Source organism: Entelurus aequoreus, linkage group LG01, assembly GCF_033978785.1.
Source record: "Entelurus aequoreus isolate RoL-2023_Sb linkage group LG01, RoL_Eaeq_v1.1, whole genome shotgun sequence".
NCBI classification, from domain to species: Eukaryota; Metazoa; Chordata; class Actinopteri; order Syngnathiformes; family Syngnathidae; genus Entelurus; species Entelurus aequoreus.
In genome coordinates, this window is record NC_084731.1 from 1,709,088 (window position 1) to 1,731,096 (window position 22,009).

Consider the following 22,009-nt stretch of genomic DNA (forward strand, 5'->3'; position numbering starts at 1 on the left):
GCTACATCTGTAAGTGCAAGTTAAAGGCCTACTGAAAGCCACTACTAGCGACCACGCAGTCTGATAGTTTATATATCAATGATGAAATCTTAACATTGCAACACATGCCAATACGGCCGGGTTAACTTATAAAGTGACATTTTAAAATTCCCGGGAAATATCCGGCTGAAACGTCGCGGTATGATGACGTATGCGCGTGACGAAGTCCGAGTAACGGAAGTTATGGTACCCGTAGAATCCTATTCAAAAAGCTATGTTTTCATTTCATAATTCCACAGTATTCTGGACATATTTTGCAATTTTTTTAATGAACAATGAAGGCTGCAAAGAAGACAGTTATAGGTGGGATCGGTGTATTAGCAGCGGACTACAGCAACACAACCAGGAGGACTTTGTTGGAGCGCTAGCCGCGCTAGCCGCGCTAGCCGCCGACCTCACCTTGACTTCCTACGTCTCCGGGCCGCCAAACGCATCGGGTGAAGTCCTTCGTCCTTCTGCCGATCGCTGGAACGCAGGTGAGCACGGGTGTTGATGAGCAAATGAGGGCTGGCTGGCGTAGGTGGAGAGCTAATGTTTTTAGCATAGCTCTGTGCAGTCCGGTTGCTAAGTTAGCTTCAATGGCGTCGTTAGCACAGCATTGTTAACCTTCGCCAGCCTGGAAAGCATTAACCGTGTATTTACATGTCCACGGTTTAATAGTATTGTTGATTTTCTATCTATACTTCCAGTCAGGGGTTTATTTCTTTTGTTTCTATATGCAGTTAAAGCACGATGCTATCACGTTAGCTCGTAGCTAAAGCTTTTCGCCGATGTATTGTCGTGGAGATAAAAGGCACTGAATGTCCATTTCGCGTTCTCGACTCTCATTTTCAAGAGGATATAGTATCCCAGGTGGTTTAAAATACAAATCTGTGATCCACAATAGAAAAAGGAGAGTGTGGAATCCAATGAGCCAGCTTGTACCTAAGTTACGGTCAGAGCGAAAAAAGATACGTCCATCACTGCCTCTCAAGTCCTTCACTGTAACGTTCCTCATCTACGAATCTTTCATCCTCGCTGAAATTAATGGGGTAATCATCACTTTCTCGGTCCGAATCTCTCTCGCTCCATTGTAAACAACGGGGAATTGTGAGGAATACTAGCTCCTGTGACGTCACGCTACTTCCGCTACAGGCAAGGCTTTCTTTTATCAGCGAGCAAAAGTTGCGAACTTTATCGTCGATTTTCTCTACTAAATCCTTTCAGCAAAAATATGGCAATATTGCGAAATGATCAAGTATGACACATAGAATGGATCTGCTATTCCCGTTTAAATAAAAAAAAATCATTTCAGTAGGCCTTTAAAGCTCTACTATGCAAAGCGAAAGCCATTTATCAACAACACCCAGAAACGCCGCCAGCTTCTCTGGGCCCGAGATCATCTAAGATGGACTGACACAAAGTGGAAAAGTGTTCTGTGGTCTGACGAGTCCACATTTCAAATTGTTTTTGGAAATATTCGACATCGTGTCATCCGGACCAAAGGGGAAGCGAACCATCCAGACTGTTATCGACGCAAAGTTCAAAAGCCAGCGTCTGTGATGGTATGGGGGTGCATTAGTGCCCAAGACATGGGTAACGTACACATCTGTGAAGGCGCCATTATTGCTGAAAGGTACATACAGGTTTTGGAACAACATATGTTGCCATCTTTTTCATGGACGCCCCTGCTTATTTCAGCAAGACAATGCCAAGCCACATTCAGCACGTGTTACAACAGCGTGGCTTCGTAAAAAAAAGAGTGCGGGTACTTTCCTGGCCCGCCTGCAGTCCAGAGCTGTCTCCCATGGAAAATGTGTGAGTATTATGAAGCGTAAAATAGGACAGCGGAGACCCCGGACTGTTGAACGACTGAAGCTCTACATAAAACAAGAATGGGAAAGAATTCCACTTTCAAAGCTTCAACAATTAATTTCCTCAGTTCTCAATCGTTTACTGAGTGTTGTTTAAAGGAAAGGCCATGTAACACAGTGGTGAACATGCCCTTTCCCGACTACTTTGTCACGTGTTGCAGCCATGAAATTCTAAGTTAATTATTATTTGCAAAAAAAAATAAAGTTTATGAGTTTGAACATGAAATATGTTGTCTTTGTAGCATATTCAACTGAATATGGCTTGAAAAGGATTTGCAAATCATTGTATTCTGTTTATATTTACATCTAACACCATTTCCCAACTCATATGGAAACGGGGTTTGTAATTCATGGGAAATATCATTTTCGATCATTAATTTATTTCTTTAAAAGAAACATTTGAACTCATTAAAACATCAGTTTATAAACCATCTTCATGCGGTGCGTTTTCCTTACAAAACAGAGATGAATCCTCCGTGCCGTGTCGTTCATTCATTGACATTCTAGATGCCATTTGTCACCAGGATTGAGACCCCCCACGGAGTCTAGGCACAGCACAGTGCATGTTGTGCCTACACAACCTCTTGTTGATCACATGTTGAATAAAGCTGTAGTTGATCCTTGTTATGGCGTCTGATAGTCGCTATTTACCTCAAATAGTCGCATAGTTCACTGATCACGGTCCAGCCCAAATCTTTGTCGGCGGTCGTGCGTTTTATGCCGCGTTCTTCTTTTATTTCACTTGCTTACATCTGATAACGTTGTGTTACTTGTGGCGTGCTCTTTTATTTCACTTGCTTACATCTGATAACGTTGTGTTACTTGTGGCGTGCTCTTCTATTTCACTTGCTTACATCTGATAACGTTGTGTTACTTGTGGCGTGCTCTTCTATTTCACTTGCTTACATCTGATAACGTTGTGTTACTTGTGGCGTGCTCTTCTATTTCACTTGCTTACATCTGATAACGTTGTGTTACTTGTGGCGTGCTCTTCTATTTCACTTGCTTACATCTGATAACGTTGTGTTACTTGTGGCGTGCTCTTCTATTTCACTTGCTTACATCTGATAACATTGTGTTACTTGTGGCGTGCTCTTCTATTTCACTTGCTTACATCTGATAACCTTGTGTTACTTGTGGCGTGCTCTTCTATTTCACTTGCTTACATCTGCTAACGTTGTGTTACTTGTGGCGTGCTCTTCTATTTCACTTGCTTACATCTGATAACATTGTGTTACTTGTGGCGTGCTCTTCTATTTCACTTGCTTACATCTGCTAACCTTGTGTTACTTGTGGCGTGCTCTTCTATTTCACTTGCTTACATCTGATAACATTGTGTTAGTTGTGGCGTGCTCTTCTATTTCACTTGCTTACATCTGCTAACCTTGTGTTACTTGTGGCGTGCTCTTCTATTTCACTTGCTTACATCTGATAACCTTGTGTTACTTGTGGCGTGCTCTTCTATTTCACTTGCTTACATCTGCTAACCTTGTGTTACTTGTGGCGTGCTCTTCTATTTCACTTGCTTACATCTGCTAACCTTGTGTTACTTGTGGCGTGCCCTGCATGCAAACTTGAAGTGCAATTTAAAGTTTCACTTCCCAGGGGACGCAGGCAGGACTTATTCCAGTCTCGTGGGAAAAGGACTTAACCTCTTAAGGCCGGAGCTGTTTGTTTACATGCTTTTTTTTTAATTTCTCTTTGTTATTTGGGCTTATTGGACCCTAATTAGAATAAAAACTAAGAATCACCTTTTGATATGATGTACTTAGTCCATAAGTACTGTGGAGAATGCAAATATTGTTAAGAGCTCTTTCTTTATTCATAGTCATGTTTAAAGCAGCTAATATTTTCCCATGTGTACTCTTTATGCTTGTATCTTGTGTCCGCAAGTAAACTCTGTGCCTTACCTTGAAGGCGTAGGAATGTGGGAGTATGACATACTCCCTTTTTACCTGATCAGTATTAGAACAAAGAGGCTGTATTCCTTTCTGGGCAGGGAGGGGGCTGTTTTCGTATTCAATAAGTTGTCTCTTTCCGTTTGATTTCCAGACCTCTTCTAGAAGCCGCTATTAACGGACTGTAGGACTGGTCTCCTAAAGCTTTAGTAAAACTTGATAATATTCCTATTCTGTCTTGATGGTCCTTCTTACTCTGCATATATGTCATCTGAAAGAACTTGGGATTGACCAGTGACTTGCATTCCCTGAGCGTAAAGGCTGGTCAGACGCAACAGTTCACAAACGTGTACTTCATGTTTAGTGACATGCTCATTCTTATTTTTACACTTTTTTCTCTCCAAATTCCATTGTATGTTATACTCTTCTGACACCGCCAGATGGCAGTATAAGTGTCCACATAAGTGGCCATAAGACCCCAATTCAGTAGTGTACACAATTTTGGAAATAAGAGCTAAAAAGTGGCCACTAAGCCTTTAGAGGTTTTAAGTCAGATTTGACGAGGGACGCGATGCATTTAAGGGTTACTACACCCAGAAAGTGCATCTTTGATGAAGGCACACTGTGGGACAGACTTCTACGGAGGTGGGAAATGCTGCATTTGCAGAATCCGCACAGTTACACACCTTTTTAGCCTCCCTTGCTAGAGTACTTGAAATTGAACAGATAGGGTTCTGGGTAAAAAAAATGGAATGTAATAATTACAAGACTTCCATTGCGGAGGAGTGAGCAGTGTGTCCTTTTTGTCCTGTCTTGGTATTCATCCGCCTTTTTCTTCTTCCTTTGCCTTGGCATCCAGCTTGGGGAGAGTCGGCAGCTCGCAATACGCCGGAGGCAGGCAAGGCACCAAATGCAGCTCGTGGCTGTCCCGCATGAGCTGTACACGGCTGTACAAACCCTGCCGCTGGAACACGTTGGTAATGGCAGCCGGCGGTTCTGTGGGCTGGCTGGTGGTGCTGTAGCCGCTCCCTGTTACGTAATCCATATCCGGCCAGGCAGGCGGCGCCGCCAATGGCGCAAACGCTTGAGGAGGAGACATGCAGTAGGGGCTCTTCAGGCTGGCGGCCGGATGGTATGTCGGGGTGGCCGTCAAGGTACTTGGGACGATGAAGGCACCCGACGCCTGGCTGGGCGACTCAGTGGGAAGTGGGCACTCTTTGGGCGTGGCAAGGTGGACGTTGTCAGGGCTCACCTGATCCCACACCTCTGTTTCCATGAAGCTGGGAGGCATGAAGCAGTGGAACGTGGAGAAGTGATGGCTGATTTCATCCAAGTTCCCTTTCTGAGGACAGAGAGCAGCAATGTAGATGGACTGCAAAGTAGGTACCGTATTCTCCAGACCGTAGGGCGCACCGGATTATAAGGCGCGCTGCAGATGAGCGGGTCGAGTCAGGTCTATTTTCATACCAAAAAGGCGCACCGGATTATAGAGCGCTTCCTTGTGGTCTACATAACATGTAATGGCGGTTCTTTGCTCAAAATGTTGCATAGATGATGTTTTACACATCATCTTCAAGTCACTTCAGGATGCACCGTTTTGTGGGCGGTCTTATTTACGTGCCTCCACTTGGACAGCGTCTCCTCCCCGTCATCTTTGTTGTAGCGGGTGTAGCGTGCAAGGACTGGAGTGGAAGAAGTGTCAAAAGATGGCGCTAACTGTTCTAATGACATTCAGACTTTACTTCAATCGATAACGGAGCAACATCTCCTCATCCGGAAACAACAACAAGGTCGGAAATGTGTCCCGTGGAAAAAACGTCCGACCGGAACTCTCTAATAAGTAAAGTTCCTTGGGTGAATAATGTAAAGTCACTACACCGGTATGTTTTAGTGCTTTCACGGCGAGTTTACTGACATATATAAGTAAGAACTTTACACTACTTTATATTAGAAATGGCAACAGCGGAGGATGAATGTCACATAACGAAGAAGCTTACGGCGTCGGCACAAACTATAAAGGCGGACCCACGCAAATTTTCAGGACTTATGCAGATCCCAAATACAGATCAGCAGGTACCAGAAGGTAAGAAAAGTTGCTTTTGCAAAACATTGCGAAACAAAACGCCAGATAATGTCTTACCTTATACACACACCATAATAATACTCCTATGTCGAAGCACAGTACAATCCATCAAGCGGTGCGGCGTCGTAGCTTACCAAAAATTTGATAGATTTTTTGAGCGCCATGTGTAATGTTCTATATTTTCAATGGAACTTATAACATTTTGGTGTTGTTTACTTGAGTACTTATATACTTCTTTACCACACGTACCTCTTATGTGTGACTGCCAACATATTGCAGTGTACACGTATCTCTTATGTGTGACTGCCATCTACTGGTCACACTTATAATCACACCATGTGCCAAATAAAATTGTTTCGAGGTCGGTAAGCACAACCAAAAATGATTCCGTACATTAGGCGCACCGGGTTATAAGGCGCACTGTCGAGTTTTGAGAAAATGAAAGGATTTTAAGTGCGCCTTATAGTCCGAAAATGACGGTAAATGAAACATTGGCGTGTATGTTACCTTCAGGAGCCGTGGGTCAATACCAATGATGCGCGGTTTTGGAATAGGCGGCAGGAAGAAGTCTTTCACTCTGAACGGCAAAGGGGAAGTTACACAGAAACATTTCATCTCCATGAAGAAAAGTACTGGGACAGATTGGTATGTGACTCACCTGACACACTGTGGAAGGACACGCACGGCGATGGCCAACAGCACCACCACGCTGATGCTCATCACTAGAATGAGCACCAGCAGTTTATCTGCTTGGGGAAAACAACATTGAATTAGTCCCACTGCCGCTGTATGCACCACACCCTCACAAGTCAACGTGCACTACACACCTGCCGGGGCCTGGGCGGGAACGCTCACAAGTATCGGCTTGCTCCATTGGCTCCAAACGCCGTAGTTGTGTGAGCGACAACGGACGCGAACCACATAGTCGTTGACGGAGACACCGAGCAGTTTGACCCGAGGCTCTCGCAGTGACTCCTTGACCTGTCGGCAGAAGTCCAAAAATCTGCGAGAATCACAAGAATCCCTTTTCTGTAAGGGTGTGACTGTACATGTGCTCCTAACCTTCTCTTTGCTGCCATTTGCATTTCCCACAAGGTACGCGTTAAAAGTGGGGGACAATTAGTTTAAATCTGAACAATTTCGATATTTTATTTTAAATATTGGTGACCTTCTTAAATGAAACGTCTGAACTTCTTAATGATTTTTTAAAATTATTTTATAATAATTAAAAAGTGATACGGCGGGGGGGGGTCGCAGCTAACTACGGGGTTCGTTCCCCCGGGATGCAGACGGACCACTCCGGACAAGGTGTGCAGGTAGGAACATGATTTAATCTTTCCAGAATCAAACACGTACCAAAAACAGAAAACAATCAGAAGGAACAACGTGCCGATCGCACGGAAAGCTAAGGCTACTACTTAGCACAGGAAGCATAGACTCGGAGACAAGAAATACTAGCGTAGCAGGTTGCGTGTAGCAAACAATGAAGCCAGGCCGACTGACCGGCAAAAGGCAGGATTAAATAGTCCCTCTGATTAGTGCTCGGGAAACAGGGGAGCGTCCCGAAAACCAATCAGAGACAGGTGGAAACAATAAGCACCCATGGTAACTAAAACAAACTCAAGGGTGCACAAAAACAGGAACCGAGGGAGTCCAAAAACCAACAGAACATAACAAAACATGATCCGGGCCACGGATCATGACAAAAAGTCCATATAATTAAATAAAAAAAGCCTTTATGAACTTTAATGGGAATTTCTTTCAGGGCTATTTCCAACTATTAATGTTCATAAACTTCAGACCTTTTAAGGTGAATATAAATGTTATGAATATGAAGTTTCTTTCCACTGGAGTACACAATATCCTTATTTTTGTAACCTTCAATCAAAGTCAATCAATCAACGTTTATTTATATCACCCTTAATCCCAAGTGCCTTCAAATATTCACACGTATCCTGTTGTGTGCAGTACAGGCCAGAAGTTTGGACACACCTTCTCCTCATTCAATCTTTATTTTCATGACTATTTACACTGTAGATTGTCACATCAAAACTATGAATGAACACATGTGGAGTTATGTACTTAACTAAAAAAGGTGTATTATATTCTAGTTTCTTCAAAATAGCCACCCTTTGCTCTGATTACTGCTTTGCACACTCTTGGTATTCTCTCCATGAGCTTCAACAAGTTACTGAGCTCCCACTTTTTTTGATGTAATTTATTGTTTTGTGTTGTTGACTCTGACTGATTGTACTCTAAACAGCCAAATAATATGCAGGCGCTTAATCATTGTTGTTGTGCACCCACCATTGCACAATATACACTACCGTTCAAAAGTTTGGGGTCACATTAAAATGTCCTTATTTTTCAATGAAGATAACTTTAAACTAGTCTTAACTTGAAAGAAATACACTCTATACATTGCTAATGTGGTAAATGACTATTCTAGCTGCAAATGTCTGCTTTTTGGTGCAATATCTACATAGGTGTATAGAGGCCCATTTCCAGCAACTATCACTCCAGTGTTCTAATGGTACAATGTGTTTGCTCATTGGCTCAGAAGGCTAATTGATGATTAGAAAACCCTTGTGCAATCATGTTCACACATCTGAAAACACTTTAGCTCGTTACAGAAGCTACAAAACTGACCTTCCTTTGAGCAGATTGAGTTTCTGGAGCATCACATTTGTGGGGTCAATTAAACGCTCAAAATGGGCAGAAAAAGAGAACTTTCATCTGAAACGCGACAGTCTATTCTTGTTCTTAGAAATGAAGGCTATTCCACTAAATTATTTGGGTGACCCCAAACTTTTGAACGGTAGTGTAATTGTGTTGCAAATGTTGCACTGAGCCAACCAGGGCTACAATTAACGATTAATCGAATAATCAGATGTGAATAACGTACACGTATTCAGTGGCTCTAATTAACCATGGGCTTTTAAATTCAGCTTGAGTTCTTTCTAGGCATGTGACATATACAGTCGCGATCAAAAGTGTACGTACACATCATGTCATGGCTGTCTTGACTTTCCAATCATTTCTACAACTCTTATTTTTTTGTGATGCAGTGATTGGAGCACATACTTGTTGGTCACAAAAAACATTCATGAAGTTTGCTTCTTTTATGAATTTATTATGGCTCTACTGAAAATGTGAGGGTCAAAAGTATACATACAGCAATGTTAATATTTGCTTACATGTCCCTTGGCAAGTTTACCTGCAGTAAGGCGCTTTTGGTAGCCATCCACAAGCTTCTGCTTGACCACTTGACCACTAAATTGCTGCAGTTCAGCTAAAAGTGTTGCTTTTCTGACATGGACTTGTTTCTTCAGCATTGTCCACACCTTTAAGTCAGGACTTTGGGAAGGCCATTCTAAAACCTTCATTCTAGCCTGATTTAGCCATTCCTTGACCACTTTTGAGGTGTGTTTGGGGTCATTGTCCTGTTGGAACACCCAACAAGACCCAACCTCCGGGCTGATGATTTTAGCTTGTCCTGAATAATTTGGAGCTAATCCTCCTTTTTCATTGTCCCATTTAAAGCAGCAGTTCCATTGGCAGCAAAACAGGCCCAGAGCATAATACTACCACCACCATGCTTGACGGTAGGTGTGGTGTTCCTTGGGATTAAAGGCCTCACCTTTTCTCCTCCAAACATATTGCTGGGTATTGTGGCCAAACAGCTCCATTTTTGTTTCATCTGACATCACATGGACAAAGATAAGACCTTCTGGAGGAAAGTTCAGTGGTCAGAAAGTCAAGACAGCCTTGACATGATGTTCTTTACAAGTGTATGTCAACTTTTGATCGCTGACTGTAGCATTAAAGAAAACAACAATGACTACTTCATTTAGAAAAGTGTATTCATACTGTGACTGTGCGGCTCATTCAGCTGCTAAAAGAAAAAGAACTGATAATCGGTTCTCCATTGTAAAGCAGGGACATGTTGTCATGTAAACAAAGGACCGTCAAAATAGCAATAATAAAAACATCAACAAAGCTATCTCGCGTCCTCAAAAAGAAAAGAGCATTTTCTTTTGTGCATATCTCAGCGAGGAGAGTCAGAGACAGCATCCTTCACACGCCTGCACATTGCGTCGCAGATGCACGGCCATACATAGCGAGGCCCGTTACACTTTGCTAAAGACAAAAGCTGTAAATCAGGGGCTACTGGTACACGTCCTGGTATTTGAATTAATAAGTAATGGGATACACTAATTTTCTGAAAGCTACAGTACATCTATTTTTTGAGAATAGTCTGCCAGAAGTTTGCAGTTTTTGTTTCATTTGAAAAACCATTAAGCTGTTTATGTGAAAGCTAAGAAGTTAAAAAAAAGAAACTGAACCGCGATCTTAAAACCATAGCTTTGCACCGTACCATCACACCCCTACTTTTCTGCGTGCTCATATCCCATACCTTCCACTTGTCAGGCTCGCTAACCAGTCTGTACTGCAGCTCGTACACTAGTGTAATCCACCCGTACTTCAGGTCGGACGGCACCGGATAAGCCCAGGAGAGCAGAAGGTCATGACCCATCTCGTCCCCGCCGGCGTCAATCAGGTCGTACGTTAGGTTAACCGGTGCTTCGGTCTGAACTATGAGAGAGGCAATGGAGAAAAACATCGGATCTTTGAGTGGACGCACATCTGCTGTGGTGAGGTCAGAGGGCAGCGCTTCCTAAGATACCGAAACAGAATCCCAGCCAAGGCAAAGACTCAGCTGTGGCTTCGATAAGAGTCACACGTCGCTCATCTCTGTTAATAAATAACATTTCCTCCAGTCAGGGAAAAAGGAAGGGAGGATGTTACGCTGATTTATTGCCGAGCGGGTGGACTTTTTCGTGTTGGAATTGTGGAGGACAAAGGTTCTGTTGAATAAATCCGTAACAAATGGCAACTCCTCAAAAATAGACACAATGTGTATTGGGGTGAAAGATATTGTGTATGAGGGACATCACCAAGTCCATTGCCAACAGTGATGAGGTTCATTGTTACGCCACTCGCTGCCATGAGTCCTTCTAAGCCTTGCTGCCCCCTTTCTCACTGGCACTCATCGAGGGCGGACGCTCCCCTTCCCTCTCCCGTATCTCTCCTGCTTGCTTCTTTGTCCTGTCTCAACTTTTTTGTTGCCTCTTGTTGCACTGCTCTCCAAATCTAAACATTGGAACTATTTAACTGGCCTCAACCAAATTGACAAGATCTTGGGTTTGGGGGAACCTGCTTGTCGTGACGGAGAGCTTGTGGCTGGACACGCCACGGACTCTTGGGAGAAGAAGGAGTGCCGCGTGCCCGGCGACCCTTCCAGTGGAGGATGTGAAGATATCTACCTATTGGGAATCATGACAACAGGACATCTGCTGATTGGAGTAAGCGTTGCTCTGGTTTGTCGACAAATTGGAAGTTGCTGGTAGTCTTCAAAGTACCCCAAAGCTGCCACAAATGATTGGAGGATGCGGGAAGAACTGTGGACACTTTGTGATTTGGATCACATCGGACTGTCTGCCCTGCAGGATGGATTTGAGGACCAGTCATAGACAATTTAGAGTGAAAAGCTAATTTTATTTTCACTCGCATACAAAACATTCTAACTTGGATTGTTTCCCTGGCTTGGAGACTCTCCCGAAGGACAGTGCGGCAAAGACACAACAAACTCCCTTCTTGTCTCTCATGGACACACACCTGTTGTTGTTGACTTTGGACTGACTATCGGCTGCACGACAAGGCCGCGGAACAGAGACAAACTGCAGGCCTACACACACACACATGCATCCACAAAAAATATACGCCACACACACATACCCCACACCCCCATCCAACGCCCTTGACGCAAATCCCATAGGGGTGATGGACGGATGGGCAGTGCCTGAAGAGCTGCACCCTTCCACCATGGCCCCCCACTCCCTCCCCTCTGTTGCTAGATATCTCGAGATGTACGTTGTAACATGTATATGTGCTTTGCTATGGAGGTTTTTTTCCCCACTCCAGACCGGGCCCCCTTAGGAGCCCAGTCTAGATTGTATTTTTTTTACTCATCCTTCCCCAGCGTTGACCTTTTTCCCATCTTTTACGGGAATGAGTTAAGACCTTTGTTAGATCGGAATCTGAGTTTGACGTGGTTTGTGGAGCTCCCCCTGGTGTTGTGGTTATGTCGGTCATTTACGTTCTGGAAGTAGTTTGACATGTACTTCGGTATCAGGGAGGTGTAGCGGATTTTATAGACTAGGCTCAGTGCAAGTTGTTTTACTCTGTCCTCCACCCTGAGCCAGCCCACTTTAGAGAAGTGGGTAGGAGTGTGGTGTGATCTGGGGTGGAGGTCTAGAAGTAACCGGACTAGCTTTTTCTGGGATGTTTGGAGTCTTGATTTGAGGGTTTCGGGAGGTGCATGCGTTATCGAAAAAGGGTTGAATGAGAGTTCCCGCTAGAATCTTCATGGTGCTTTTGTTGACCAGAGAGGAGATTCTGTAGAGAAATCTTGTTCGTTGGTTGACCTTTTTGATTACCTTGGTTGCCATTTTATCACAGGAAAGGTTAGCCTCTAGAATGGAACCCACGTTTATTTAATATTCAGAATGCATTAAAAAAAATACATCAGTCGTCACGATGATTGTGAACGATAGGCAAAATTCCAATTTGTGGAAGTGTGTCGTAACCATGAATCGTAACACGGAGCGTCGTTAAACGAGGACAGCGTGCATCACGTGTTTTCCATCATGTAACGTGTTCGGCATATCCGGCCGGAGCCTATCCCAGTTGCACTTCGGGGGAAGCGTACGGAACAAACGAAGCACAATCGTGGTTGCAGGATCCCAACTAAATTGAGGTCAGAGAGACAAATGTAATTGCACTTACCAATCTCAGCCACGTCCAAGCAGTGCTCCTGCGAAGTGAAATTTCGGTGGGCCGTTACCGCGGTGACGTTCATGCAGTAGTAGTTCCATATGGAGGTGTGGCTGCTGTCAAAATGGCAGCTGTTGGTACCTGCGCTCACGTAGTCCGGACACTCTCGTTTGGTCCCTTTGCTGCATGGACCAGAATGTACTCCATTAACTCTCAGCATGATTAAACACCTGCAAAATGTTTGTGTTCATACTCTTTGGAATAGGTGAGCACGTAGGTGACCTCCTCGCCATCCGTCAGGTTGGCCAGTGGATGCCACCAGCAGGTGAACACTTCCATGTTGGGCGAGCGGCAGTAGTAGATGTGAGGCCTGGTTGTCACGGCAACCTCGCCTGCAGGAAGTGGTGAGGTGAGTGCCAACGTACGTACAGAAAGCATGAGTTTAGGCTCTTGTCCGCTCAAACTGGAGGTTCGCCCATACTTGCCAACCTTGAGACCTCCAAATTCGGGAGATTTTGAGGGGGCGGGGGCGCGGGGCGGGTGGGGGGTGGGGGGCGTTAAGGGGGAGGAGCCTTGTCACTGACAGTTTGGTTACGTTTTAGTTTGTTTTATTTCCTGTCAGCGCTCTTATTTTTGTTCAGTTTCCTGCTGGTCTACCTGAGCACTGTTTCCCCTCAGCTGCGGCTGATTGGCACTTGGCCACACCTGGTGTCAATCAGCCAGCTGCTATTTAGACCAGCTTTGCCCTCCAGTCAGTGCTGGAGTATTGTAAGCTGTACGCTGTGGACTGTTTGCTCTATCCTGTATGCTGATAGCTGTTTGCAGCTGGCTGTCTTCTAGTTCCTCATTTCCTATTTGCTGGTTCCTGTTCCCGGTTTCCAGTTAAGGGGGGAGGAGTATATTTATAGCTAGAATTCACTGATATTCAAGTATTTCTTATATATACCGTCATTTCCTGATTATAAGCCGCACCTGACTATAAGCCGCACCAGCTAAATTTAGGGGAAAATACAGATTGCTCCATATATAAGCCGCACCCGACTATAAGCCGCAGGGTTTTGATGTGTAATTAGCGTAGTATATAGGGGTTCCTGCTACCATGGAGGGGATTGTCGGGACAGAGATGACTGTTTGGGAACACAAAGCGTCCCATTTATTAACAATAAATCTTTCAATCATTCAATCAAACTTTCACATCTTTGACATGGCGAACAGCATTCGTGCAGAGTACAAATAATACAACGGTGCAAAGTAATACAAAGTGCTCGCCTGTACGTTATCAAAATAATCAGCCTACCGGTATATGAAAAGTCAGTCTTTAATCATTGTGTCATCGTCTTCCTCCTGCGTACTAAAACCACCGAAATCCTCTTCGTCGGTGTCGGAGAAGAACAGGCCGTAAATAAGCCGCACCCTTGTATAAGCCGCAGGGACCAGAACGAGGGGGGAAAAGTAGCGGCTTATAGTCCGGAAATTACGGTATATGTGTATTTTATTATATATATATATACATAAAATAAATACTTGAATTTCAGTGTTCATTTATTTACACATATGCACACACATAACACTCCTCTACTCATTGTTGTATTTGAAAGTGCAATGCTTTGCAGCCAGTAGCACAGCCTTTGAAGGAGCATAGGTATGGGCAGTGTAATATTCTGGTTTGGAGTCAATAACCAGGCGAGGTGACGAAGTTACGTCTCTTTACTTCATACTTCAGAACCGACTCCCACACTTGCCGTCAGGGTGCGCAATTCAACGTAAACCGTTGGCCAACCAAAAAGTAACCACAGAACACTATACGGTATAGTGTTCTGTGGTTACTTTTTGGTTGGCCAAGCGGACGTGACGACAGGCTGTCCTCACTCAGGTCCGGACGGACTTAAGTCTGGCTGGAAATCGGGAGAAATTCGGGAGAATGGTTGTCCCGGGAGATTTTCAGGAGAGGCACTGAAATTCGTGAGTCTCCCGGAAAATTCGGGAGGGTTGGCAAGTATGGGTTAGCCGTTAAAAACACAGGTTAGCTTACAATTGCTGCAGAACGACCTGAACTCACGCAACAATTAAGAAGGCGGTCGTCACGCCTCGTCAAACGCACATGCTCTGACAAACGCCCCATGACTGAAATTTTGAGCAGAGGAGCCAAATTGATTAGCATCTGCAGGTGGTCGGAACATTGCAGCCAATATAGGTACAGTAAATAGCCGTCAGAGAGTCAAGCAGGCAGAACAGACACATGGCGTTTGAGGAAAACCTTGCATTACTAGCCTCTTTGCTTTTCCTTTTCATAACAAAAACAAAACAACATCCATGTGAGGATGACGAACATTAATGAGGGAGCAAGACCAAGCATGCACAGATTCAAGGAAAAGGTCTCCATCGGTTCCAGTTTACTGTCGGACAAGTCTTATTTAGGTCGACTGTCTTTTGGACTTCAACGCCAAGTTAAATCTTATTGTTGTTTGTTCTCATTTTAACGTACAGTAGTCATGCATGTTGAGCTTCATAGTCACTGGGGAATATACTCAGTGGAACCCGTCTAAGTCAAAGATCTGGCAGCCTTGTCACTGACAGTTTGGTTACGTTTTAGTTTGTTTTATTTCCTGTCAGCGCTCTTATTTTTGTTCAGTTTCCTGCTGGTCTACCTGAGCGCTGTTTCCCCTCAGCTGCGGCTGATTGGCACCTGGCCACACCTGGTGTCAATCAGCCGGCTGCTATTTAGACCTGCCTTGCCCTGCTGGAGTATTGTAAGCTGTACGCTGTGGACTGTTTGCTGCATTCTGTATGCTGATAGCTGTTTGCAGCTGGCTGTCTATTAGTTCCTCATTTCCTGTTTGCTGGTTCCTGTTCCCTGTTTCCAGTTTGCCTGTTCCTGGTCCCTGGTTTGTGTTTTTCCTGAATTTTGGACATTAAATCATGTTTTCCTGCACCAAGCCTCCCATCTCTGCATCTTGGGGTTCGCCACGTGGACCCCGACTTAAACAAGTTGAAAAACTTATTGGGGTGTTACTATTTAGTGGTCAATTGTACGGAATATGTACTGTACTGTGCAATCTGCTAATAAAAGTTTCAATAAATCAATCGAACCACCTTTACCTGACAAGATCCCTCGGATTGGCTGACTCGTGTCAACGTAAACGGTTGTCGACTCAACCGAAAATCGCAGCATCTCTGATATCGCAGCTGTTAAGAGTCTCAATGATTCGACTGTATTGTTTAAAATCATAAAATGATATTGCTGAATAGACATTGTGTCTATATATATATATTTTTTTTTCTGACGGTTTGTTTGAAATTATAAAATGATTTTGCTGAACAGAAGATATATCGATACATTTTTCAAAATATGTGACACACGCACATAAGATGGAGGATTCTCTCTTCATCGTCTGTCTTTACAAGTGTGATAACCTTCTTTCTCGCAGCCATTTGTGCGTAACAGTGAAAGTTTGCACGCACATTTCTAACAGTGGTCGCAAAACATTTTTAGTCTTGATAAATCACATTGCGTGTGATCAATAATTAGGGCCCGCATGGCCCATTTTAAAAGGAATCCCAACGGGAGTCCTTTTACAATGGGACAGAGGACCCTATTGAAATTGTAAGGTTTTATTATTATTATTATTATTCTTTCTTTCTTTATTATTCTTCCGCCGCCTCTTTGAGCTGTAATTTGACCCACTTAACATGCTTCAAAACTCACCATATTTGACACACACATCAGGACCTGCGAAAATTGCTATCTAATAAAAAACCTAGCCCCAAAACTCAAAATTGCGCTCTAGCGCCCCCTAGGAAAAAACACAGACAAAACTGCCTGTAATTCCCACTAGGAAGGTCGGCGAGACATGAAACAAAAACCTCTATGTAGGTCTACCTTAGACCTACATTTCATAATTTCACATCCTCGGGCAAAAACCAACAGGAAGTTGGCAATTCCCCCTTCAAGACAAAATTTTACTAAAAACAGTCACTTTTGCCTCTTTGAGCTGTAATTTGACCCCCTTAACATGCTTCAAAACTCACCAAACTTTACACACACATCAGGACTGGCGGAAATTGCGATCTAATAAAAAAAACCGAACCTCAAAACTCAAAATTGCGCTCTAGCGCCCCCTAGGTCTCGTCACACCCACACCTGTGTCTTCACATTTCACTTCAAAGAGTGTATACCCACTAGAGATGCGCGGTTTGCGGACACAACCGCGGAGGGGCGGTTGACATGACGAAAAAAATAGATTTTAAATAGATTCGGGCGGGTGGCGGTTGAACTAATTCGGAAATATATATACATAGTTCAGGGGTCGGCAACCCGTGGCTCCGGAGACCACTCTGATGCGGCTCAGCTGCATACTTGCGACCCCCCGATTTTCCCAGGAGACTTGTGGATCTCAGTGCCTCTCTATGAAATCTCCAAGGGCAATTATAATCCTATTTTCACTCTAATTACTAAATAAAGGGCGTGCCCTAAATGCACTGCAGTAATTGTTCTCTATAGCATTTACTAACAGCGTGCCAGCCCGGCCACATGTTGTATGTAGCTTTTACTTGCACACGTAAGAGACAGCAAAGCATACTTACTCATCAGCCACACAGCTTACACTGACGGTAGTGTAACACAACACAACCAATACCCAGAATCCCATGCAGCCCTAACTCTTCCGGTCTAGATTATACACCCCGCTACCACCAAACCCCCCCACACATCAACCCTCCCCCCCTCCTTGCGTCGGTTGAGCGGAAGAGTTAGGGCTGCATGGGATTCTGGGTATTTGTTGTGTTGTGTTTATGTTGTGTTACAGTGCAGATGTTCTCCAGAAATGTGTTTGTCATTCTTTTTTGGTGTGGGTTCAAAGTGTGGCGCATATTTGTAACGTAACAGTGTTAAAGTTGTTTTTGTACGGCTACCGTCAGTGCAAGCTGTGTGGCTGATGAAGTAGTACGCCTTGCTGTCACTTACGTGAGCAAGCTGAAGCTGCATTCTACATGTGGTCGTGCAGGTACACTGTTTGGGCAGACTGTAGAGGGCGCCAAAAGCAGTGCCATCACGCCCTGATATTCGGGAGTCTCCCGGAAATAATGAGAGGATTGGCAACTCTGACGCTATCAAGCGCCATTCATTCAAAACTCGCTGGCCGCACTAACATCAAATTTCCATATTAAGGTGCGTGCCGGTGCGTGTGTCTGAGACCCCTGGTTAACATAGCACAAAGCAATTTAAGCTTTGTATGCGGTGTTTTTCATTTTAATTTTTTTTTTGTGGCTCCCATTATTTTCTTTAATTTGTGAAACTTGCCAAAATGGCTCTTTGAGTGGTAAAGGTTGCCGACCCCTGACATAGTTAAATGTATAAAGAGAATCCTATGCGTCCCAGCAACAAGTGCCGCAAGTGAGCGCTCCTTTTTAGAGGCCAGGCGCTCTCGCCTGAATCCTGGCACTGTAGATGCCATTTTATTCCTGCATAGTGCTAACAAAAAAAAAAAGTAAGTAGACATACGGTTGGATATGTTAAACGAATTAGTCTACGTTACCTAGGCTATACCAAATAAGCCCATGTCCAACCTGTATTGAGTTGGGTCAGCTGAATAATTGTGATGGTTACGTGTTGTTTGGGCGCACTACAATGCAAAGGAATTAAGGCAATTGCGTTGTTTATTGTGGTTTTTTTCTATTGGAGATATACTAGTGTGTGTTCATTATTTGGCCTCGCTTTCAAGTGAAGCGCATCTCCGATTGGCTACAATGTGAGGCCTGCTTTGTTTGTCGCGACCGTCTATTTTCATTATAATTCAATTATTCTTATTTATTTAATTAATTTTTGTTTAAATAGGGATGACATACATATGTTATTGTATAATTTAAGTTTGTGTGCGTGATTGACAGCCTAAGGCTTATGAGGCACATTTTTTTTTTTTTTTTTTATTTCAACTTAAAAAGGTATGAGCCTATGCCTATGCCTACAACATAGGCTGTGTGTTCATCTTTATTTTCCTGCCTGTCGTTGACAATGGAGATGGTCTGATATTTTGTCATGGCTGCAGATCAATCAATAAAGGTTCATCTTTGTCGCAAAATTGTTCACTGTTTCACTGTGCACCCCGCCCTCGTCCCTATTTGAGCATTATAACGTTAACAAGTTAATATTCATTGAAATAAATTCAGAACATTTTTTTTACCTAATGAAAATATAGGCCTAGTCTTTCTAAAACATTTTTTTAACTTCTTAAAAGCATCGTTCTGCTTGCTGCAACCGCGCACACAAAGTGTGAGGAACGCACTCCTGATCTGAGGGCATTGGCAACAATAGTCAACACTTTCTTCATGGAAATGACAATAATATTATAATAATGATAAATAATATTATCAGGCATTAAAGGCCTACTGAAATGATTTTTTTAAATTTAAACGGGAATAGCAGATCCATTCTATGTGTCATACTTGATCATTTCGCGATATTGCCATATTTTTGCTGAAAGGATTTAATAGAGAAAATCGACGATAAAGTTCGCAACTTTTGCTCGCTGATAAAAGAAAGCCTTGCCTGTAGCGGAAGTAGCGTGACGTCACAGGAGCTAGTATTCCTCACAATTCCCCGTTGTTTACAATGGAGCGAGAGAGATTCGGACCGAGAAAGTGATGATTACCCCATTAATTTGAGCAAGGATGAAAGATTCGTAGATGAGGAACGTTACAGTGAAGGACTTGAGAGGCAGTGATGGACGTATCTTTTTTCGCTCTGACCGTAACTTAGGTACAAGCTGGCTCATTGGATTCCACACTCTCTCCTTTTTCTATTGTGGATCACGGATTTGTATTTTAAACCACCTGGGATACTATATCCTCTTGAAAATGAGAGTCGAGAACGCGAAATGGACATTCAGTGCCTTTTATATCCACGACAATACATCGGCGAAATGCTTTAGCTACGAGCTAACGTGATAGCATCGTGCTTTAACTGCATATAGAAACAAAGAAATAAACCACTGACTGGAAGGATAGATAGAAAATCAACAATACTATTAAACCGTGGACATGTAAATACACGGTTAATGCTTTCCAGGCTGGTGAAGGTTAACAATGCTGTGCTAACGACGCTATTGAAGCTAACTTAGCAACTTAGCAACGGGACCTCACAGAGCTATGCTAAAAACATTAGCTCTCCACCTACGCCAGCCAGCCCTCATCTACTCATCAACACCCGTGCTCACCTGCGTTCCAGCGATCGGCAGAAGGACGAAGGACTTCACCCGATGCGTTTGGCGGCCCGGAGACGTAGGAAGTCAAGGTGAGGTCGGCGGCTAGCGCGGCTAGCGCTCCAACAAAGTCCTCCTGGTTGTGTTGCTGTAGTCCGCTGCTAATACACCGATCCCACCTACAACTGTCTTCTTTGCAGCCTTCATTGTTCATTAAACAAATTGCAAAATATGTCCAAAATACTGTGGAATTATGAAATGAAAACAGAGCTTTTTGTATAGGATTCTACGGGGTACCATAACTTCCGTTACTCTGACTTCGTCACGCGCTTACGTCATCATACCGCGATGTTTCAGCCGGATATTTCCCGGGAAGTTTTAAAAGTCACTTTATAAGTTAACCCGGCCGTATTGGCATGTGTTGCAATGTTAAGATTTCATCATTGATATATAAACTATCAGACTGCGTGGTCGCTAGTAGTAGGTTTCAGTAGGCCTTTAATATCTCTTAGCCACTAATGCGTGGCCAAGAGATATTCATGTGTGGCACGCATTGAATGTCTCTGCTGCATTGGATCAGTCTCCTTTCTTTAACAGGCAAAAGCTTTCTAACCTCACTAATGCCTTGCATCCTCTATATTAGATATATAACAACGGGCGGGTGTGGTTTTGATAAAATGTTGGTTTGGGTGGATGGCGGGTGGATGACGACTTTTGTGATGCGGTTGCGGATGAAATAATTGCCTATCCGCGCATCTCTAATACCCACGCTTTGGAAGTACATTGGCAGCATCTTTCTACGTGTTGTCGTCCATTGACCAGGAAGAAGCAGAGTGATTGGGAGGCAGACTTGCTAACAGTGTTGGCTTGAGGACACTCTGGGACTCACCTGCTGCTTGCCGATTTCCGGACTGGTAGGGAAGCTGGATTGTGTTGCAGCCCACTGAGGCGGGAAGTAGGCAGAGCAGCAGCCACAGCATCCCACCGCTGTCGCACAATCTCCCAATCTGCCGGCACAAACAACATCAAGTGCTGGCATCTCAGTGGGAAAGTCCAGCAACCACAGCAACATGTGAGCGTCCTCCCGTCACAAGACACATCACAAGGATGCACACACCCTCCTTCTTTCTTTGCAGTGTTTAGCTGCCAATATCACAGAATAATAAGTAGCCCTCAACCCTGTCAGTCCATGGAGACATCATTGCAAATCATTCATTCATGAGTCCATTTTAAATTGACTTCTGGTGTTAAAGTCATAAATTGCGGTAAAAATGTAAGCATGAAAAGGAACATTGTAAGATATCACTTCCAGCTCTGGTTTGGATTTAGCTACTGAAGTGATCAGCAGCCAGGTCGCTCACCATTGGTAATGAAGACTGGTGTAGAGAGCTTGCGGGGTCATGGGCTGTGGGAGGGGGGCCGGCCTCCTGGCCGTAGTTCTTGGTTGCCTCCTGCGTGGACTGGGGGGCCACTGGGGGGCGGTGTCCGGGCCCTCTGCTACTCCTATAACACACACACACACACACATAAGACTTCAAGGGATTGTCCTCTGGGGAGACATGGTGGGGGGATGAAGATGCATCTATGGGGCTCCAGTCCTCCTGACTTGCCCCCTGCTCGTCTATCCCTCAATTTTAGCTGCATGTTAGACACTTAGGTTTTGGGCGGGGGGCTCGGCATGGTTGGGATCCAACATGACCCACATCTTTCCCACGCTACTCAGTGGCCTAGAGATGGGTAGGTTGTGAGTTCAAACCCCAGCCGAGTCATACCAAAGACTATAAAAATGGAAGCCATTACCTCCCTGCTTGGCACTCAGCATCAAGGGTTGGAATTGGGGGTTAAATCACCAAAAATGATTCCCGGGCGCGGCCACCGCTGCTGCTCACTGCTCCCCTCACCTCCCAGGGGGTGATCAAGGGGATGGGTCAAATGCAGAGGACACATTTCACCACACCTAGTGTGTGTGTGACAATCATTGGTACTTTAACTTTAACTACAGCACACACATCAATACGGACTATAACGGCTGTGAATACTTATGTATATTTTATTTTATTTTTTTAAATACATTGCTCCAATTTTGAGGACAACTATGAATGT

At 44.1% G+C, this 22,009-nt stretch overlaps 1 protein-coding gene across 1 annotated transcript; it reads right to left on the bottom strand.

Annotated features, from left to right (window-relative positions):
- Positions 1 to 4,610: 4,610 nt before the first annotated feature.
- LOC133646069 (prolactin receptor-like) lies at positions 4,611 to 21,380 on the bottom strand. Its single transcript, XM_062041067.1, has 9 exons — positions 21,268 to 21,380; positions 20,796 to 20,913; positions 12,964 to 13,102; positions 12,723 to 12,892; positions 10,291 to 10,469; positions 6,701 to 6,854; positions 6,532 to 6,619; positions 6,381 to 6,450; positions 4,611 to 5,132 (listed from the first exon to the last, which is right to left on the bottom strand). The coding sequence occupies exons 1-9, from the start codon at positions 21,268 to 21,270 to the stop codon at positions 4,611 to 4,613; spliced, it is 1,443 nt and encodes a 480-aa protein (XP_061897051.1). The 5' UTR covers positions 21,271 to 21,380.
- Between the last annotated feature and the right edge of the window lie 629 nt (positions 21,381 to 22,009).